Genomic DNA, 14,224 nt, shown 5'->3' with positions numbered 1-14,224 from the left:
AAAATATTATAATGTTTTTGTAATTTTAGTTATTTAGCACTTTTCAAGCAAATAAACTCAAATTACTTTCCAAGGACAAAATAAAACATGCTACAATAAAGGTCTTCACAAAACATATGTTACATGTAAATCAGGAAACGCATGCATTAAGAACATACATAACTACATCAACATGTACAGGTATGCATGTGTGTGCACGTGAACACACTCACACACAACAAAAACCAGCTCACACAACAGATGTAAAGTCCAGCAGTTTAAAAGGGCTTTCTGTAAAAATACATTTTAAGACGAGATATAAATCTCAGTCAGCTGATCGATTAGTCTGTGGGTAAGTTCTGCACCTCCAGTCTTTAACCTGGACTATGAAACAGTTAAAAGACTTTCAATTCATTTTGAGGACATAGATGTGCTTGAAAACTCAAGAGATGTTGCACACATATCCACTCTGGTGAATAATCATATGTTTTATGAGTCTTCTGCAAGGGCGTCCCCCAAACACTTTTAAAAATTAAAGCCCCCCTCCCCTGGCTTTGCCCTGGATTCATGAAAAGCTCACAGTGTTTCAGTTTTATCTGAGTTCTTTTATCTTCACTCAGTCGTGTTGTAATAACTTGTGGAGGTGGCTCATCAGAGCAGCTCCAGCTGTACCAGGGGGTGATGGGCACAGCTGAGTCCAGTTGGCTCATCCCTGTTTAAAGGAGGCAGACAGAGAGCTGCCACATGTGGGAAGAGACTGAGACAAGAAGAGAGACACACAGAGCTGAGGTGCTACTGGAGAAAGGCTCTGCTGCCGGGCTGATGTTGACTTATTTATGTTTGTTGTTTTACACCAATAAAAATGATGAACTGGTGAGCGGCTGTCGTCTGGCAGGTGTTGGGAGACTTTGAGTAGTATTTCCTGCTTTGTATCTGGATTCAGATGAGTTTCATTTTAAAACAGTTTTTTGGTGAAAAGAACAAAAGGCCACAGTTTAAGTTTCAGTTGATATGTTTTATTCCCAGAGAAAACATGAATCACATCTTCTATCTGTTCCTCCATAAAGGCAATATAGTGATGATACATCACAGTCAAAACTTGTCGTCCAAGACAATGAACTCAATAAGAGACAAGTGTATGTGAACTTTCTTTTCTTCAAAAGAGACATGAGTCTTTTAGTCCAAACAAAGTAAACCAACTATCTTATACTGAAAGAAAAAACTTTCAGATTCACAGTTATGCTGCTGACATATGTCAAACAAATTCCCGACTTCAAGACCCAACATGGGTCAATAATCTTTTACATTGTACAAATATACATACAAGTAGGTGATCGACACTGACAAACACTACAGGAATGTAGTTCAAAAGTTTCCAGTTCTTTAGCATATTGATAAATCAATAAGACGATTGTATTCATAGAACACAAAGCTGTGTTTCCTAATACAAACAAAAAGGAAATCATGCTTTCAAACTTCACTCAGCCCAATAGGACTTTGAAATATTTTGCTCAGGAAATTCTACTTTAACTGAATAGAAAATAACTTTTGATCACTGAGCTCGTCTCAATTTGTCTGCTATCACTGTTGTGTTAGCGACAATACACAAGCGTTGTGAGAATAATAACTTGTACTTCACAGAGTAACATCTGAATAAGAAATAAGTGACTACTGTTAAAATAGTAGTCGACCTGTTGTCTGCAAATATCACAGAAACACACAATTTAACTTTTACAAAAGTAAAAAACACTAAAAGGATTTTCAAAAACGAGATGACCACGAGAATGTGCACAGTTGTTGGAGCTTCACTTTGATAAAAGTCCTTAGGTGTCTACCACGGCCGCCAGGGGGCGCTGCTGACTGGACTCTTGTCTTTGGTGATGCCGGTGTGGACTGTGGAGCTCAGAGGAGAGAAGTCAGCCTCTGTCAGCTTCTCCTCAGAGGAAGACTGCAGCTTGTTGACGTGCTTCATCAGTCTTCTCTGCTGCTGTGCCTTCACCTCCTCACTGGACAGGAAGTGTGCCACCTCTTGGACACATCTGGTGTAGCCCCGTTTGACGGCTGCTGAGCCCACAGCTGGATTCTGCTGCTGTTTCTGCTGCTGCAGTCGTCTGAGGAAGTAAACGGTCATCTCCAGGATGTCTGCTTTCTCCAGCTTGGAGTCTGGCTGCTGGTTGAGGAACTCTGGACCCAGGAGAGACTTGAGCTGCTCGATGCTGCTGTTGATTCGCTCTCTGCGTAACTTCTCCACCAGAGGCTTTCTGAGCTGCAGAGACAAGAACAAAGTCAGTCATCAACTTATTCTGGAGTCAAGAGTCAGCATGAACAAACACAAGCTCTCGTGGAAGAAGAGCACGTCTCCTTGAATCTTCAATTTACCTTGTGGCTCCGAGTCAGATGCTCCTGAGAGTTGGTCATTGCTGCAGTGATTGTAGGAGCCATGTGTGGATCTCTGTGCTGTAGAGGTCTGTGTAGAGACAATCTGATCTCTGCTGCCTTCATCCCTCCTATTTATAGTCCCACATCTCCATATCAATGTGTGGGTCTGGGTCTGGCTGCAGGTTCCCACAGTCTCGGCCAATCAGAGAGCTCGGGGGGGACAATAGTGCATGTGGAGCAGCAACATGCTGAATGGTGTTAATGCCTCAGGGACAATAGTTAGATCTCAGGGGAACAGGTGGAGGACTGGGGGGTGGGGGGTGATGGAGAGAGACTCACAGAGCTCTGTGTGGATCTGGGAAAGTGGTGACCCTGTAGAGAGCAGATCTGCTGCCTGATGCTGATCAATGACTTTGACTGAGCACACGCTCGTCAGCACAGCACAGTGACAACTTAAGACCACCTATAAATCTGAGATGTGTAAATATATTTGTGCTGCTGAAGCAATTATCAGTCATTTAAAATCATTTTAAATGAAACATTATATCTTAAAAGCAAATCAATTCATATTTAACCTGCAGATATTTGATCAATTACCTCCCTTGGTATGTTAAAGCATGCCCTGTTTTCTTCTCTAGATATGGACTGCTCCTGTTATTAATAAAGCTGTATATAGATATATATCTATATATAGATACATACATACAGTACATCTTGTGCTTTTGCCTGACGATACAAGGTGTTATGTGGTTTATGGATGAGTTAATTTTAAGGGACTGATACGTGTGTCTGCAATTTAGTGCTGATCCAAACATAAAAACTCCAGATGTAGTGGATTTAAATGTAGTTTCATTAGACTGGTGGGTCTTGGCAGAGGTATGTGCTGCTTTTCTAGCTTTTAAGGGATTTGCATTGCTGTAAAAGACTTAATTATTATTAATTGCATTATTTGGACATTCTTTTCTTATGTCTCACAGTTGAAGGGATGTTATAGGTCATTTATAATGTATTAAAAGAAAACCAAATTCCCATTTTATTGTGGATGATAAGTCCAACAAAAGATTCCTTCCCTTGCTTTTGTCTATTCAGTCCAGACCGTCCTTTAACCACGAGATCTTGTCGCTTAGTCACTTTATTTGTCGGTTTTCTTAAAACACACGGCAGTTAAATAAAGTCACATGTGTGTCCAAACATCAGGCGAAACAAAACGTCCTTTTAACCGTTGATGTCGGGGCCGCGTTGGCCCGACTCTTTGGCAACTGTCAATGGATTAAACCAGAAAAGGCTCAGATTGCAACGATGACCCGTTAAACAGAGGGGAAATTAATTTGGCAAAAGTTAGTGAGTTGGCACCAGAGAGATGGAGACAGAGAAAGGAGAGAGTGAGAGGAGCGGGAAAAATCTTCCAGTGGAGTGTGCCAACTCCCTCTGGAGAGCAGTCAGGTGCTGGTGGGGCCGAGGATGCTAATCACACTCAACTGTGACTCTGCTCTCTCTGCTTTCCCACACTCAGCCGCGGCTCAACAATAGACATGTGCCTTGTTAAATGTTAATTCATCCCCACACAAGCAGCTCCCGGCGCTCCCCCGAGGCCAGCGTTTGTTGTTTGGACACTCTCAATTAAGGAGACGAGAGCTGGAGATAAACACAAATATTGTGACTGAGGATTTAGCCTAACAAGCAATCAACCAAATTTATCTGGGTGCAGATTTTATAATGAGATAAAGTAGATGGCAACATTTTCTATTAACCACAACACTTAATATAGATAGAAACATTTAATACATGGTTTATAACAAACTACAATGCAGATTAATGACATTTCTGGGATTTTATTCTTGTACAGTGGTGAATTATTGTTATTTATTATTAGGTTATTATTCACAACTGTAATTATTATTAGTATAAGGTACATTACAATTATATATTAACTTTTGAAGACATATTTATTATTATAACTGTTTTACTATATATTGTCATTAATTATTTGATATTATGTTCCCACAGAATTATTTACTTTCTGACAAACACATATCTTTATAGTAAGCTTTATATAATATATAGTATATGTGTAAATATATATAAATGCTATACATACTATACGATTAATAATAGTTTAATAGTCAATTTAACTTCTCCTTCTTTCAACAAACCCTAAGGCTGGTCCCCGTTGTCTATTGTACCGTCTGCAAATGCATTAAATAAGGTTTAATCTAAGTATATATGTTTTCCTGCTTTGTTGAGTAAAAAACGTAAACATTTAAAATTCAGTAGTAAAGAATTCCTCCTCCTCCGGCTCTCAGACGTCTTTGTCTGCCTCGTCTCTATTGTCCCACAGGGGCTCTGTGAGTGAGTTTTCTCTGGTTTCCCACACTCGGTCCATTCACCGCTCCGAAGAACAAAAGAAGTGTGTCTGGTTGCACATCACATTAATTATGGAGTCAGTTTACGAGTTTTGTCTCACCGGCCCTCAATGGACATTCCTGTCATCAAGACTCGTCATTACCAGGCCTTTGTGAAACGTCCATGAGGAATGCAGTCATGCTCTGGATTAATGAACATTCAAAAGATCTCTCCCTTCCTCCCGTCCTTTAGATTCTGATTGTCCCCCCTGCATTCCAGACGCTTTATTTTGACAGGACGGATAAAAGGGGAGATTCCATTCCTGAATTGATCAGATGCTGGTTATGGTGCATGTGTGGGACAATGACATTGGAATGAAAGCATGTGTGTGAATCAAATTTTTTATCAGAAACACAATCCAACCATCTTCATCCAGATGTTGATAAAGTGCTTTAAAACTATTTTTGAGTTCTGTTTTATCCAGGGTTTCAAATTAAAGGTAATTTTTCATCTCTTAGTTTGCAAGAATTATGCAAAAAACTACTTGTTAGATTTCCATGAAACTGGATGATAGGATGTGGTATGAGTCGGGGAAGAACCCATGAAATGTCATCCATCTAGGAATTTGATTATCGGTTTGTGAGATTAGACATTTTTCAGCATTTTCCTTGATTTCTCTGAGAATAATTCATGGATGTTGATGAAAAAAGGCATTTTTATGGTACTGATAATTCTGAGTGTGCACAATTTGGAGCAGATCCAAATAAAAATCTAGATCTAGTAAATTTAAATGTGGTTTCTACGACTAAAATGCACCAGTTGAAATAGCAGTGACTTTAAATGCATTTTATAGGGTAAAGCTTACTCTATCCATCCATCATCCATTCATTACCTATCCAGCTTATCATTGAGGGCCATTAGGGGCAGGAGCCAATATATAATAAACACTCTGTATGTTAATTTTAATATAGAGCTGAAATATATCCAGGTTCAGAAAAATAAGAAGTGTTTTCATTATTAGTCTCACACACTTGTGCTGTGCTGACGAGCGTGTGCTCAGTCAAAGTCATTGATCAGCACCAGGCAGCAGATCTGCTCTCTACAGGGTCACCACTTTCCCAGATTCACACAGAGCTCTGAGTCCTCCCCCCGTCTCCCACACCCTCTCCCCTCCCAGTCCTCCACCTGTTCCCCTGAGATCTAACCATTATCCCTGAGGCAATAACACCATTCAGTGTCTAGCATCCTTTATTGTCTCCCCGAGCGCTCTGATTGGCCGAGACTGTGAGAAACTGCAGCCAGACCCAGACCCACACATTGATATGGAGATGTGGGACTATAAATAGGAGGGATGAAGGCAGCAGAGATCAGATTGTCTCTACACAGACCTCTACAGCACAGAGATCCACACATGGCTCCTACAATCACTGCAGCAAGGACCAACTCTCAGGAGCATCTGACTCGGAGCCACAAGGTAAATTGAAGATTCAAGGAGACGTGCTCTTCTTCCACGAGAGCTTGTGTTTGTTCATGCTGACTCTTGACTCCAGAATAAGTTGATGACTGACTTTGTTCTTGTCTCTGCAGCTCAGAAAGCCTCTGGTGGAGAAGTTACGCAGAGAGCGAATCAACAGCAGCATCGAGCTGCTCAAGTCTCTCCTGGGTCCAGAGTTCCTCAACCAGCAGCCAGACTCCAAGCTGGAGAAAGCAGACATCCTGGAGATGACAGTTTACTTCCTCAGACGACTGCAGCAGCAGCAGCAGCAGCAGCAGCAGCAGCAGCAGCAGCAGCAGAATCCAGCTGTGGGCTCAGCAGCCGTCAAACGGGGCTACACCAGATGTGTCCAAGAGGTGGCACACTTCCTGTCCAGTGAGGAGGTGAATGCACAGCAGCAGAGAAGACTGATGAAGCACGTCAACAAGCTGCAGTCTTCCTCTGAGGAGAAGCTGAGAGAGGCTGACTTCTCTCCTCTGAGCTCCACAGTCCACACCGGCATCACCAAAGACAAGAGTCCAGTCAGCAGCGCCCCCTGGAGGCCGTGGTAGACACCCAAGGACTTTTGTCAAAGTGAAGCTCAAGAGCAAAACTCTCCAACAACTTGTTCTTGTGGTCATCTCGTTTTTGAAGAGTCATTGCATGCTACTGCAATTTCTTCTGCTGTTTTTTACTTTTGTAAAAGTTAAATTGTGTGTTTCTGTGATATTTGCAGACAACAGGTCGACTATTATTTTACCAGTAGTCACTTATTTCTTATTCAGATGTTACTCTGTGAAGTGCAAGTTATTATTCTCATTGGGAATGCTTGTGTATTGTCGATAACATCATCTATATAGGTGACAAAGTTATTAATGTTAAACATGTTTAATATTTTTGTGTGATATTCACATGCCCCATTGGTTGATACATCCTGTGTGATGTATCTTTGAATTTCTCTATTTTCTGCGTTTTAGCAGATGAAGTTTTTGTATCTGAACAGAAATCAAACAATGTGCTGCTTTATGACTCTGTGAGTGACAGCACCCATACCTTCAATGAAGGACATGTGTCAAAATGAATGTATCTCTTCATGCCAAGTGATGCGCAATAAAGCAATCAAGAAGAAAACAATTTTAAACATTTGCCTGTCTCATCTTATTCCTATTAATCCATGGTGTATTTTACATACATTTGATAACAGAGGATGATATCACATGATGTCACAGTTGTTATTTTAACTCAGACTTAGTGATTTGTGGGTTTTATTATTTGTGACACAGTCAATATCTAGATAAATCAAACAGTCAGAGAGCTGCTGACTCAACCTTAGATCACACCTACAATATCTATAATGGATATCTACAATCAATATCTATAATCATCCATACATATTGTGGATTTACAGTCCCAGTCTCATAAAACTCCAGATCAGCTGTATCATAGATTTACAACGTCCCTTTATTTGTACTGATAATGTCAATGAAACAGCGTCTTCTAAAACATGTTCTCTCATTAAGGCTGTTTTATAAAATAAACTCGACAAACACTTGATAAAAAGATTTATAAATCTGAAGTAGATCAGTAATGTCTTACACCTCCTCACTGGGAATAAGCATTTATATGTATATGTATTGCACTTTTGTTGTATTGCTATTGATTCAAACTATATTGTTTCATTGCCGAGTCTTATCTCTTACATATGGTGATTTAATGATGGAGAACTGACACATGATTCTCCCAAAGATGTTCATTTGAGTTGAGATGTGGTGAAATCAAAGGTTATGCAACATGACGCCAATAATATTGGTTCTTGTCAAATTATTCATGGGGCCCCTGTTTATTCAGAGCATCCACAGTCGTCTCTTTACATTCAGTTTGTCTTTAACCTGTCACATGTCTGCGTAGTGAGGTGGCAGCAGTGAGCAGAGGGCGTGTCATGGAGCAGGCAGTAGTGTGTTAGTAATTGTATTATGTGTTGACTGGCCAAAGGACAGCAGCTGGAAACAAGCCAGCTGTGGCTAACACTAACAGATTTACAGATGTGTTGTGCTTACGAATAAATAAATGGAAATATGAAATTAGCTTCATTTAAGAACTTGAATCAAGCTAAAAGCTCCTTGTGCTAATTGGATTATTTGCACAAAATTGAACTCAACTGACTGAACTTCTATTATTTTAAAATGTTGGTGTATGTTATTCCCCCAAAATAGATTTAAATGAAGTTAGAACATCATTTTCATCTTTAAAGTATTTATTGTCAAAAAATGCAAAAACACCAAAACAATTCTGAATCCACTTTGGATGAATATAAAAATAAATATAACTGATGAATCAAACAAAACATGCATACATGGCATACAAAAAAATTATTATATCAAATCCCTTTTCAGAATAAAGGAGGGGGTTTAGGAATAAGACACATAGAACCTTGAAACAAGGCAATATCCAAACTGTTTTCACAGGAAGAATATATATAGCTTATATATATATAGGTTAACATTGATGTTTGGCTTCAAACATTAAGTAATATTTTACTGAAAATAAACAGTAAAACCTTGGAAGGTAAAAAATTCAATCTATTAAAAACAGATTTCATACAAAATATATAATCACCTGCAACTATTTCCTGCATAGTCAACAGATTGGATTTATCTTCAAACTCTACAAATCTCACAAATAGCAGCATACGTTTTTTTTAACAGAAATCCACATCAGGTGGAAACTTCTTGTGTAAAATGCCTGAATAAGGCAAACGATCCATTTCAGTCTCTTCACGTCCACTTGTCATATTGCAAATAATGCATTTCTCTCTGCAAACACCAGAAATTGAACATATACAGAGATGCAAGTAGCATCAATAAAAACAGTTCACAGGAGAATCTGCCGTGTTTTTCCTGCAGATTCGGTGACTTTCTGCCGTCGTCCTCAGAAGCACAGAGGAGCCAAGTCGTCCTCTGCATCAGGAAACAGACGCAAAATGTCCCTGGAGTATTTGGAGTAGCCGCTGTGAGACAGCAGCGCTTTCCTCAAGGTGAGGAGCGACTTGGTTTTCTCCAGGATGTCTGCAACGGGGATCCCGCTGTGCAGGTGCTCTCCAATCAGAGCCTTCAGCTTCTCCACTCCAGAGCAGCACTTCCTCTCCAGCATGTGCAGTTTACACCTGAAGGAAACGGAGCATGACTTTTATTAATACGTCCAATCACTTTGTTTGAAACCACACAATGAAACAAAAGACAGCTAAAGGACATTGATGCAGCTTTGAGTTCTCACCTGAAGAGCTGCTCCTTGACGCTGTCCTGAAGAGCGAGGTCTGCGTACAGAGTCATGTCTGAGTTTCTTGTCCTGGTGGTGCTGCTGGAGGTTTCAGAAGATGCCTGGGAAGGTTCAGATGACGTCTGTGTTGACTTCTGCCTCCCTGCTCTGCATTTAAGCTGCTCTCTCTCCGCCGCTCAGCCAATCGGGAGCCTCCGAGCATCGGACAATGGGGTGAATTTAATGGCTGTCACAGAGAACAGGTGGGATGCTTTATGTGGGTGCCACACATCAGAGAGGTCAGTGGGAAAGTGTTTCTCCTGGAGTTGACACGGGGGGGAAAAAATGTATCTTAATGTCATGTTTGGAGTTGGAGGATTTGACAGACACTTAAATTGCATCAGCAAATATGCAGAGAGTTTACAAATCAAACCGTTAAATGATGATTCAAGAGGTAAAACATGATATTTGGGCTTTTGTCTCAACAATTTCACCGTTAATATTGAATTCCCTGTATTATAAAACTTTCAATGGGTTCTATGAATACAAAATAAAAGCCTGATATCTCATATGACAGAAAAGATTCTTTATAATCAAGTAATAAAGTTTTAAACTTGTATTTTCCCACTATGTGAGTTACAGCCGAACCAGATGGTTCATGTGAGCAGTGGCCTTCTGTCCTTCCCCGGCCTGAGAACCGTCCTGAGGCTTTATGAGAGCAGACACACTTCTATTGTCTGTGCGGCTGAGCAGGCTGCATACAGAAGTGTGGGAAGCCGTGTGTCGCTGTGGCTCCCAGCACCACGAGGGAGAGGAGGGCGTGCGACCGGGGCACGCTCAGCCTTGTGCAGGGAGCCGTGCAGGGGCCTGGATGAGGAGGAGGAGGAGGAGGAGGAGGAGGAGGAAGAGTGGGAAACCTGAGCCTCTCACCCACAGACAGCAGATAGACACAGGGACAGATGGAGAGGAGATAAGAGTAATCCCACATGAACCTGGTTACACATCAGTTTCCAGTTGTCTCAATGCGCTCACAGATTATTATGAACAAAAAAAAAAGATGGGATATTTTTCACAGACAAGAAAACATGATGCTCACGTGTATTAAAGAGATTAAATAACGGGTTTTTTAAAAAGGAAAAACATGAAGATTATGATTCTAATGGGAAAACCGATAATCTTACAGATGGTGGTGGAAAGTAACTTAGTACATTTACTTTAAGTACTGATTTACTTTGAGTATTTGAATTATTCTGTCAATAAGCCTGGTCTGTTCTACTTCATACTTTATATTTCACTGCATTTAATCCCAAACTTTTCACTTCATTACCTTTATCTAAAAGCTTTTGTTGCTCATTACATGTTTACAGTTAATTGTGATACTACTAATAATAATAATAATGATAATAATAATATTATTAAATGAAAGATTTGCTTCACAAAACAGAAAATAGTCATAAAATCCTCATGTTTAAAAGACAATTGTTAAAACATTAAAAAATATATAAAATCTCTACAAAACAGTAAAGAAACCAGTTAAACCACAAAATAAAATCCCACAAATTCATGCATCAGATCTTAATATTTAAGCAATATTACAATAATAATTTAGGCTTTAAGTAGCAGTTCGTAATAAAAGTACTTCTGTAGGCCTACTTTAACATGAGTTCGATTTTGAATATACGACTTTTACTTATAATAAAGCATTTTTCCATTGAGGTATTTTTACTTCTACTAATATTTCTCTGACCAACTTATGGACCTTGTGTTTCTGTTTTCAGTCAGATGCAGTTTTCAGGTTTAAACATTGACTTTATGTCACACGACCAGAGGCACCATCAATACTTAACATTGTACAAGTTAAGTTTTATTCATAGTTGGGTGAAGTGTAACATAGTGGCCTCCAGGGGTGTAAGGGAAACACATTCTTTAGTGTGGGTCTGTAGGAAGTTTATTTGTTTATATCACAATATCCTCGACTCATGATTGAAGCAAAGATCCAACTCTGATTATTTTTTCTTTTATCTTAAAATATATTGTTTCTCAGATTCCTATGTGTAACCAGGGTAAAGATGGATTATTGAAATGTCAGTGTTTCCATCCATCCACTATGTATACATCACTTATCCTGTCAGAGCTGAGGGGGGCTTGAGTCAGTCCTGGCTGACACTGAGTGACGGGCGTGGGGACGGAGTGGACAGATCACCAGTCCATCACAGAGCTGGTGCCTCACATTCTCCAGTTAATCTCACCTGCATGTCTGTGGGGGGAAGCTGCAGAGAAAACCCACATGGGAATAGTCTGCCATCGGGTTTGAACCCAGAAACTTCTAACTGTGAGTGCCAACCACTGTACCACTGTGTCACCTTGCTGTAGAACGTTATCACATTTATTCAACTGTCTCTGTCTCTCTTTTTTCTTTATTTACTGTAAACGAGACGGAAATATTCTACTACTAAAGTGAAATTTGAGTGAGAGGAGGAGTCACTTCTAATCTAGATTGATCAAGTGTAAACTGGATTGAGAGAATTAAATGTACATTTCTAGAGAGACTTTAAGACAAAATGAGATTAGAACCAAAAGATTTGAGAGCAATGTTTGTTTATTATAAAAAACAGAGTGAGTTTCAACACATGTGATAAAAGTATGATGACACATCACAAAACAATAAGCAGTTTTCTGCAAGACACTGAGCTCAGTAACAGTAAAGAAACAAGCGTCTTTATAAAAGACAAATACATGGAGAATAACAACTTCTCATCAATGATGTTTTCAAACTTAATTACTTCTTCAAAAATGAAGCAAAACATTAAGAACTGACCTTAAAACAGACCAGATATTTATATCACATTGTGATGACAGCAGATTAATGGCCACTCATACATTAGTGTTCATTAATAAAAACACAACAGTCACTAGAAAATGTGACAAAGTGAAATAAAAACAACTTTTAGAATAAAAGAATCATTTGGATCTTACAACAGATCAAATATGACAAATCACAAAGATTAAATATTTAACGTTTCTGATCAAAATGATCAATACTGTAAATACATGAAGTATAGTGAGGTACAATAATAACTGCTGATGCAGTCAGATGTGATTCATGTAACATGCATGACAAGATGTTCTCGATCATAAAGAAAATGAAATAAACGTTTGGATCTTAAAACAGATCATATTTGACTGAACAGAGAAATTCAAAGTTAAAATCCTGATGAAAACACGTCCACAAAAAGGACATTTAGATGTTTTCACAGCAAAGATCAATATAAATCAACAGGTAACAAACCATATGATGATACATCACTGACACAGTGAGGTGTGATAATAATTGCTGATGCAATCAGATGTGATTCATGCAACATGCATGACAAGATGTTTTCTTTCTTCACTTGAAAGATGTTGTTGCTTCTTTTCCTCAGGAAATGTCCAACACACAAATACATGTTTCTGTTCATACAGAAGAACAAGTCCTTACATTTCATAGAATTCACTTCCAGTCGTCTCTGACCACTGAGCTCGTCCCAGTTTGTCTGCTGGTAACTCCAGTCTGTAGGAGTCTACCACGGCCTCCAGGGGGCGCTGCTGACTGGACTCTGGTCTTTGGTGATGCTGCTGTGGACTGTGGAGCTCAGAGGAGAGAAGTCAGCCTCTGTCAGCTTCTCCTCAGAGGAAGACTGCAGCTTGTTGAAGTGCTTCATCAGTCTTCTCTGCTGCTGGTTCTGCTGCAGCAGCTGTGTCAGGAAGCAAACGGTCATCTCCAGGATGTCTGCTTTCTCCAGCTTGGAGTCTGGCTGCTGGTTGAGGAACTCTGGACCCAGGAGAGACTTGAGCAGCTCGATGCTGCTGTTGATTCGCTCTCTGCGTAACTTCTCCACCAGAGGCTTTCTGAGCTGCAGAGACAAGAACAAAGTCAGTCATCAATTTATTCTGGAGTCAAGAGTCAGCATGAACAAACACAAGCTCTCGTGGAAGAAGAGCATGTCCTTGAATCTTCAATTTACCTTGTGGCTCCGAGTCAGATGCTCCTGAGAGTTGGTCCTTGCTGCAGTGATTGTAGGAGCCATGTGTGGATCTCTGTGCTGTAGAGGTCTGTGTAGAGACAATCTGATCTCTGCTGCCTTCATCCCTCCTATTTATAGTCCCACATCTCCATATCAATGTGTGGGTCTGGGTCTGGCTGCAGGTTCCCACAGTCTCGGCCAATCAGAGAGCTCGGGGAGACAATAGTGCTGAATGGTGTTAATGCCTCGGGGACAATAGTTAGATCTCAGGGGAACAGGTGGAGGACTGGGGGTGATGGAGAGAGACTCACAGAGCTCTGTGTGGATCTGGGAAAGTGGTGACCCTGTAGAGAGCAGATCTGCTGCCTGATGCTGATCAATGACTTTGACTGAGCACACGCTCGTCAGCACACGTGAAGAAGAAAACCTTCATGTTGTGTTGTATGAATTAGACATGAAGTGAAAATATATATTTAACACAAAGAGAAATAGTTATTTTGTTGCTTTTAACTTCTACTGGGCCTAATGTTTGAATATTTATATTTTCAAATTATCATTTAAGTTGATATTTAATATTATAGAGCATGTTTGAGTTATTGTAAAAGATTTCACTTCTTCAAAATACAACATTCATCGAAAGGTGTGTTATAAAATTTGATGAAACAGTGTGATGTCAATTTATGTGGTTAAAAATAAAATCAGGATTTTAAAGGTGCTGCTGTCCAGATGCAGCAGAGTCTTCTGACACGTGCCTCGTCGTGTGTGTGTGTGTGTGCGTGCGTGCGTGTGT

At 39.9% G+C, this 14,224-nt stretch overlaps 3 protein-coding genes across 3 annotated transcripts; 1 reads left to right on the top strand and 2 right to left on the bottom strand.

Moving 5' to 3' along the window:
- Nucleotides 1-973: 973 nt before the first annotated feature.
- LOC118105099 (transcription factor HES-5-like) lies at nt 974-2,481 on the bottom strand. The gene is made up of 2 exons (XM_035152520.2): nt 2,359-2,481; nt 974-2,245 (listed from the first exon to the last, which is right to left on the bottom strand). Exons 1-2 carry the CDS (start codon nt 2,479-2,481, stop codon nt 1,811-1,813), a joined length of 558 nt encoding a protein of 185 aa, XP_035008411.1. The 3' UTR covers nt 974-1,810.
- Nucleotides 2,482-6,036: 3,555 nt separating this feature from the next.
- LOC118105127 (transcription factor HES-5) lies at nt 6,037-7,316 on the top strand. The gene is made up of 2 exons (XM_035152553.2): nt 6,037-6,175; nt 6,289-7,316. The coding sequence occupies exons 1-2, from the start codon at nt 6,053-6,055 to the stop codon at nt 6,745-6,747; spliced, it is 582 nt and encodes a 193-aa protein (XP_035008444.2). The 5' UTR covers nt 6,037-6,052; the 3' UTR covers nt 6,748-7,316.
- A 4,764-nt stretch (nt 7,317-12,080) lies between these two features.
- Nucleotides 12,081-13,587, bottom strand: LOC118105082 (transcription cofactor HES-6-like). The gene is made up of 2 exons (XM_035152473.2): nt 13,435-13,587; nt 12,081-13,323 (listed from the first exon to the last, which is right to left on the bottom strand). The coding sequence occupies exons 1-2, from the start codon at nt 13,555-13,557 to the stop codon at nt 12,991-12,993; spliced, it is 456 nt and encodes a 151-aa protein (XP_035008364.1). The 5' UTR covers nt 13,558-13,587; the 3' UTR covers nt 12,081-12,990.
- Nucleotides 13,588-14,224: the final 637 nt, after the last annotated feature.

This window comes from Hippoglossus stenolepis, chromosome 3 (genome assembly GCF_022539355.2).
Source record: "Hippoglossus stenolepis isolate QCI-W04-F060 chromosome 3, HSTE1.2, whole genome shotgun sequence".
In the NCBI taxonomy this organism is placed as follows: Eukaryota; Metazoa; Chordata; class Actinopteri; order Pleuronectiformes; family Pleuronectidae; genus Hippoglossus; species Hippoglossus stenolepis.
Note: the sequence above shows the minus strand (reverse complement) of the source record. Positions and strands in the feature narration are given on the sequence as shown.

Bases quoted from the DNA above. Each gene is read 5' to 3' on its own strand.
- LOC118105099 (XM_035152520.2), bottom strand. From the start codon at position 2,481: ATGAAGGCAGCAGAGATCAGATTGTCTCTACACAGACCTCTACAGCAC. The intron at 2,246-2,358 runs GTAAATTGAAGA...TTGTCTCTGCAG, and splicing joins ATCTGACTCGGAGCCACAAG to CTCAGAAAGCCTCTGGTGGA.
- LOC118105082 (XM_035152473.2), bottom strand. From the start codon at position 13,557: ATGAAGGCAGCAGAGATCAGATTGTCTCTACACAGACCTCTACAGCAC. The intron at 13,324-13,434 runs GTAAATTGAAGA...TTGTCTCTGCAG, and splicing joins ATCTGACTCGGAGCCACAAG to CTCAGAAAGCCTCTGGTGGA.
- LOC118105127 (XM_035152553.2), top strand. From the start codon at position 6,053: ATGAAGGCAGCAGAGATCAGATTGTCTCTACACAGACCTCTACAGCAC. The intron at 6,176-6,288 runs GTAAATTGAAGA...TTGTCTCTGCAG, and splicing joins ATCTGACTCGGAGCCACAAG to CTCAGAAAGCCTCTGGTGGA.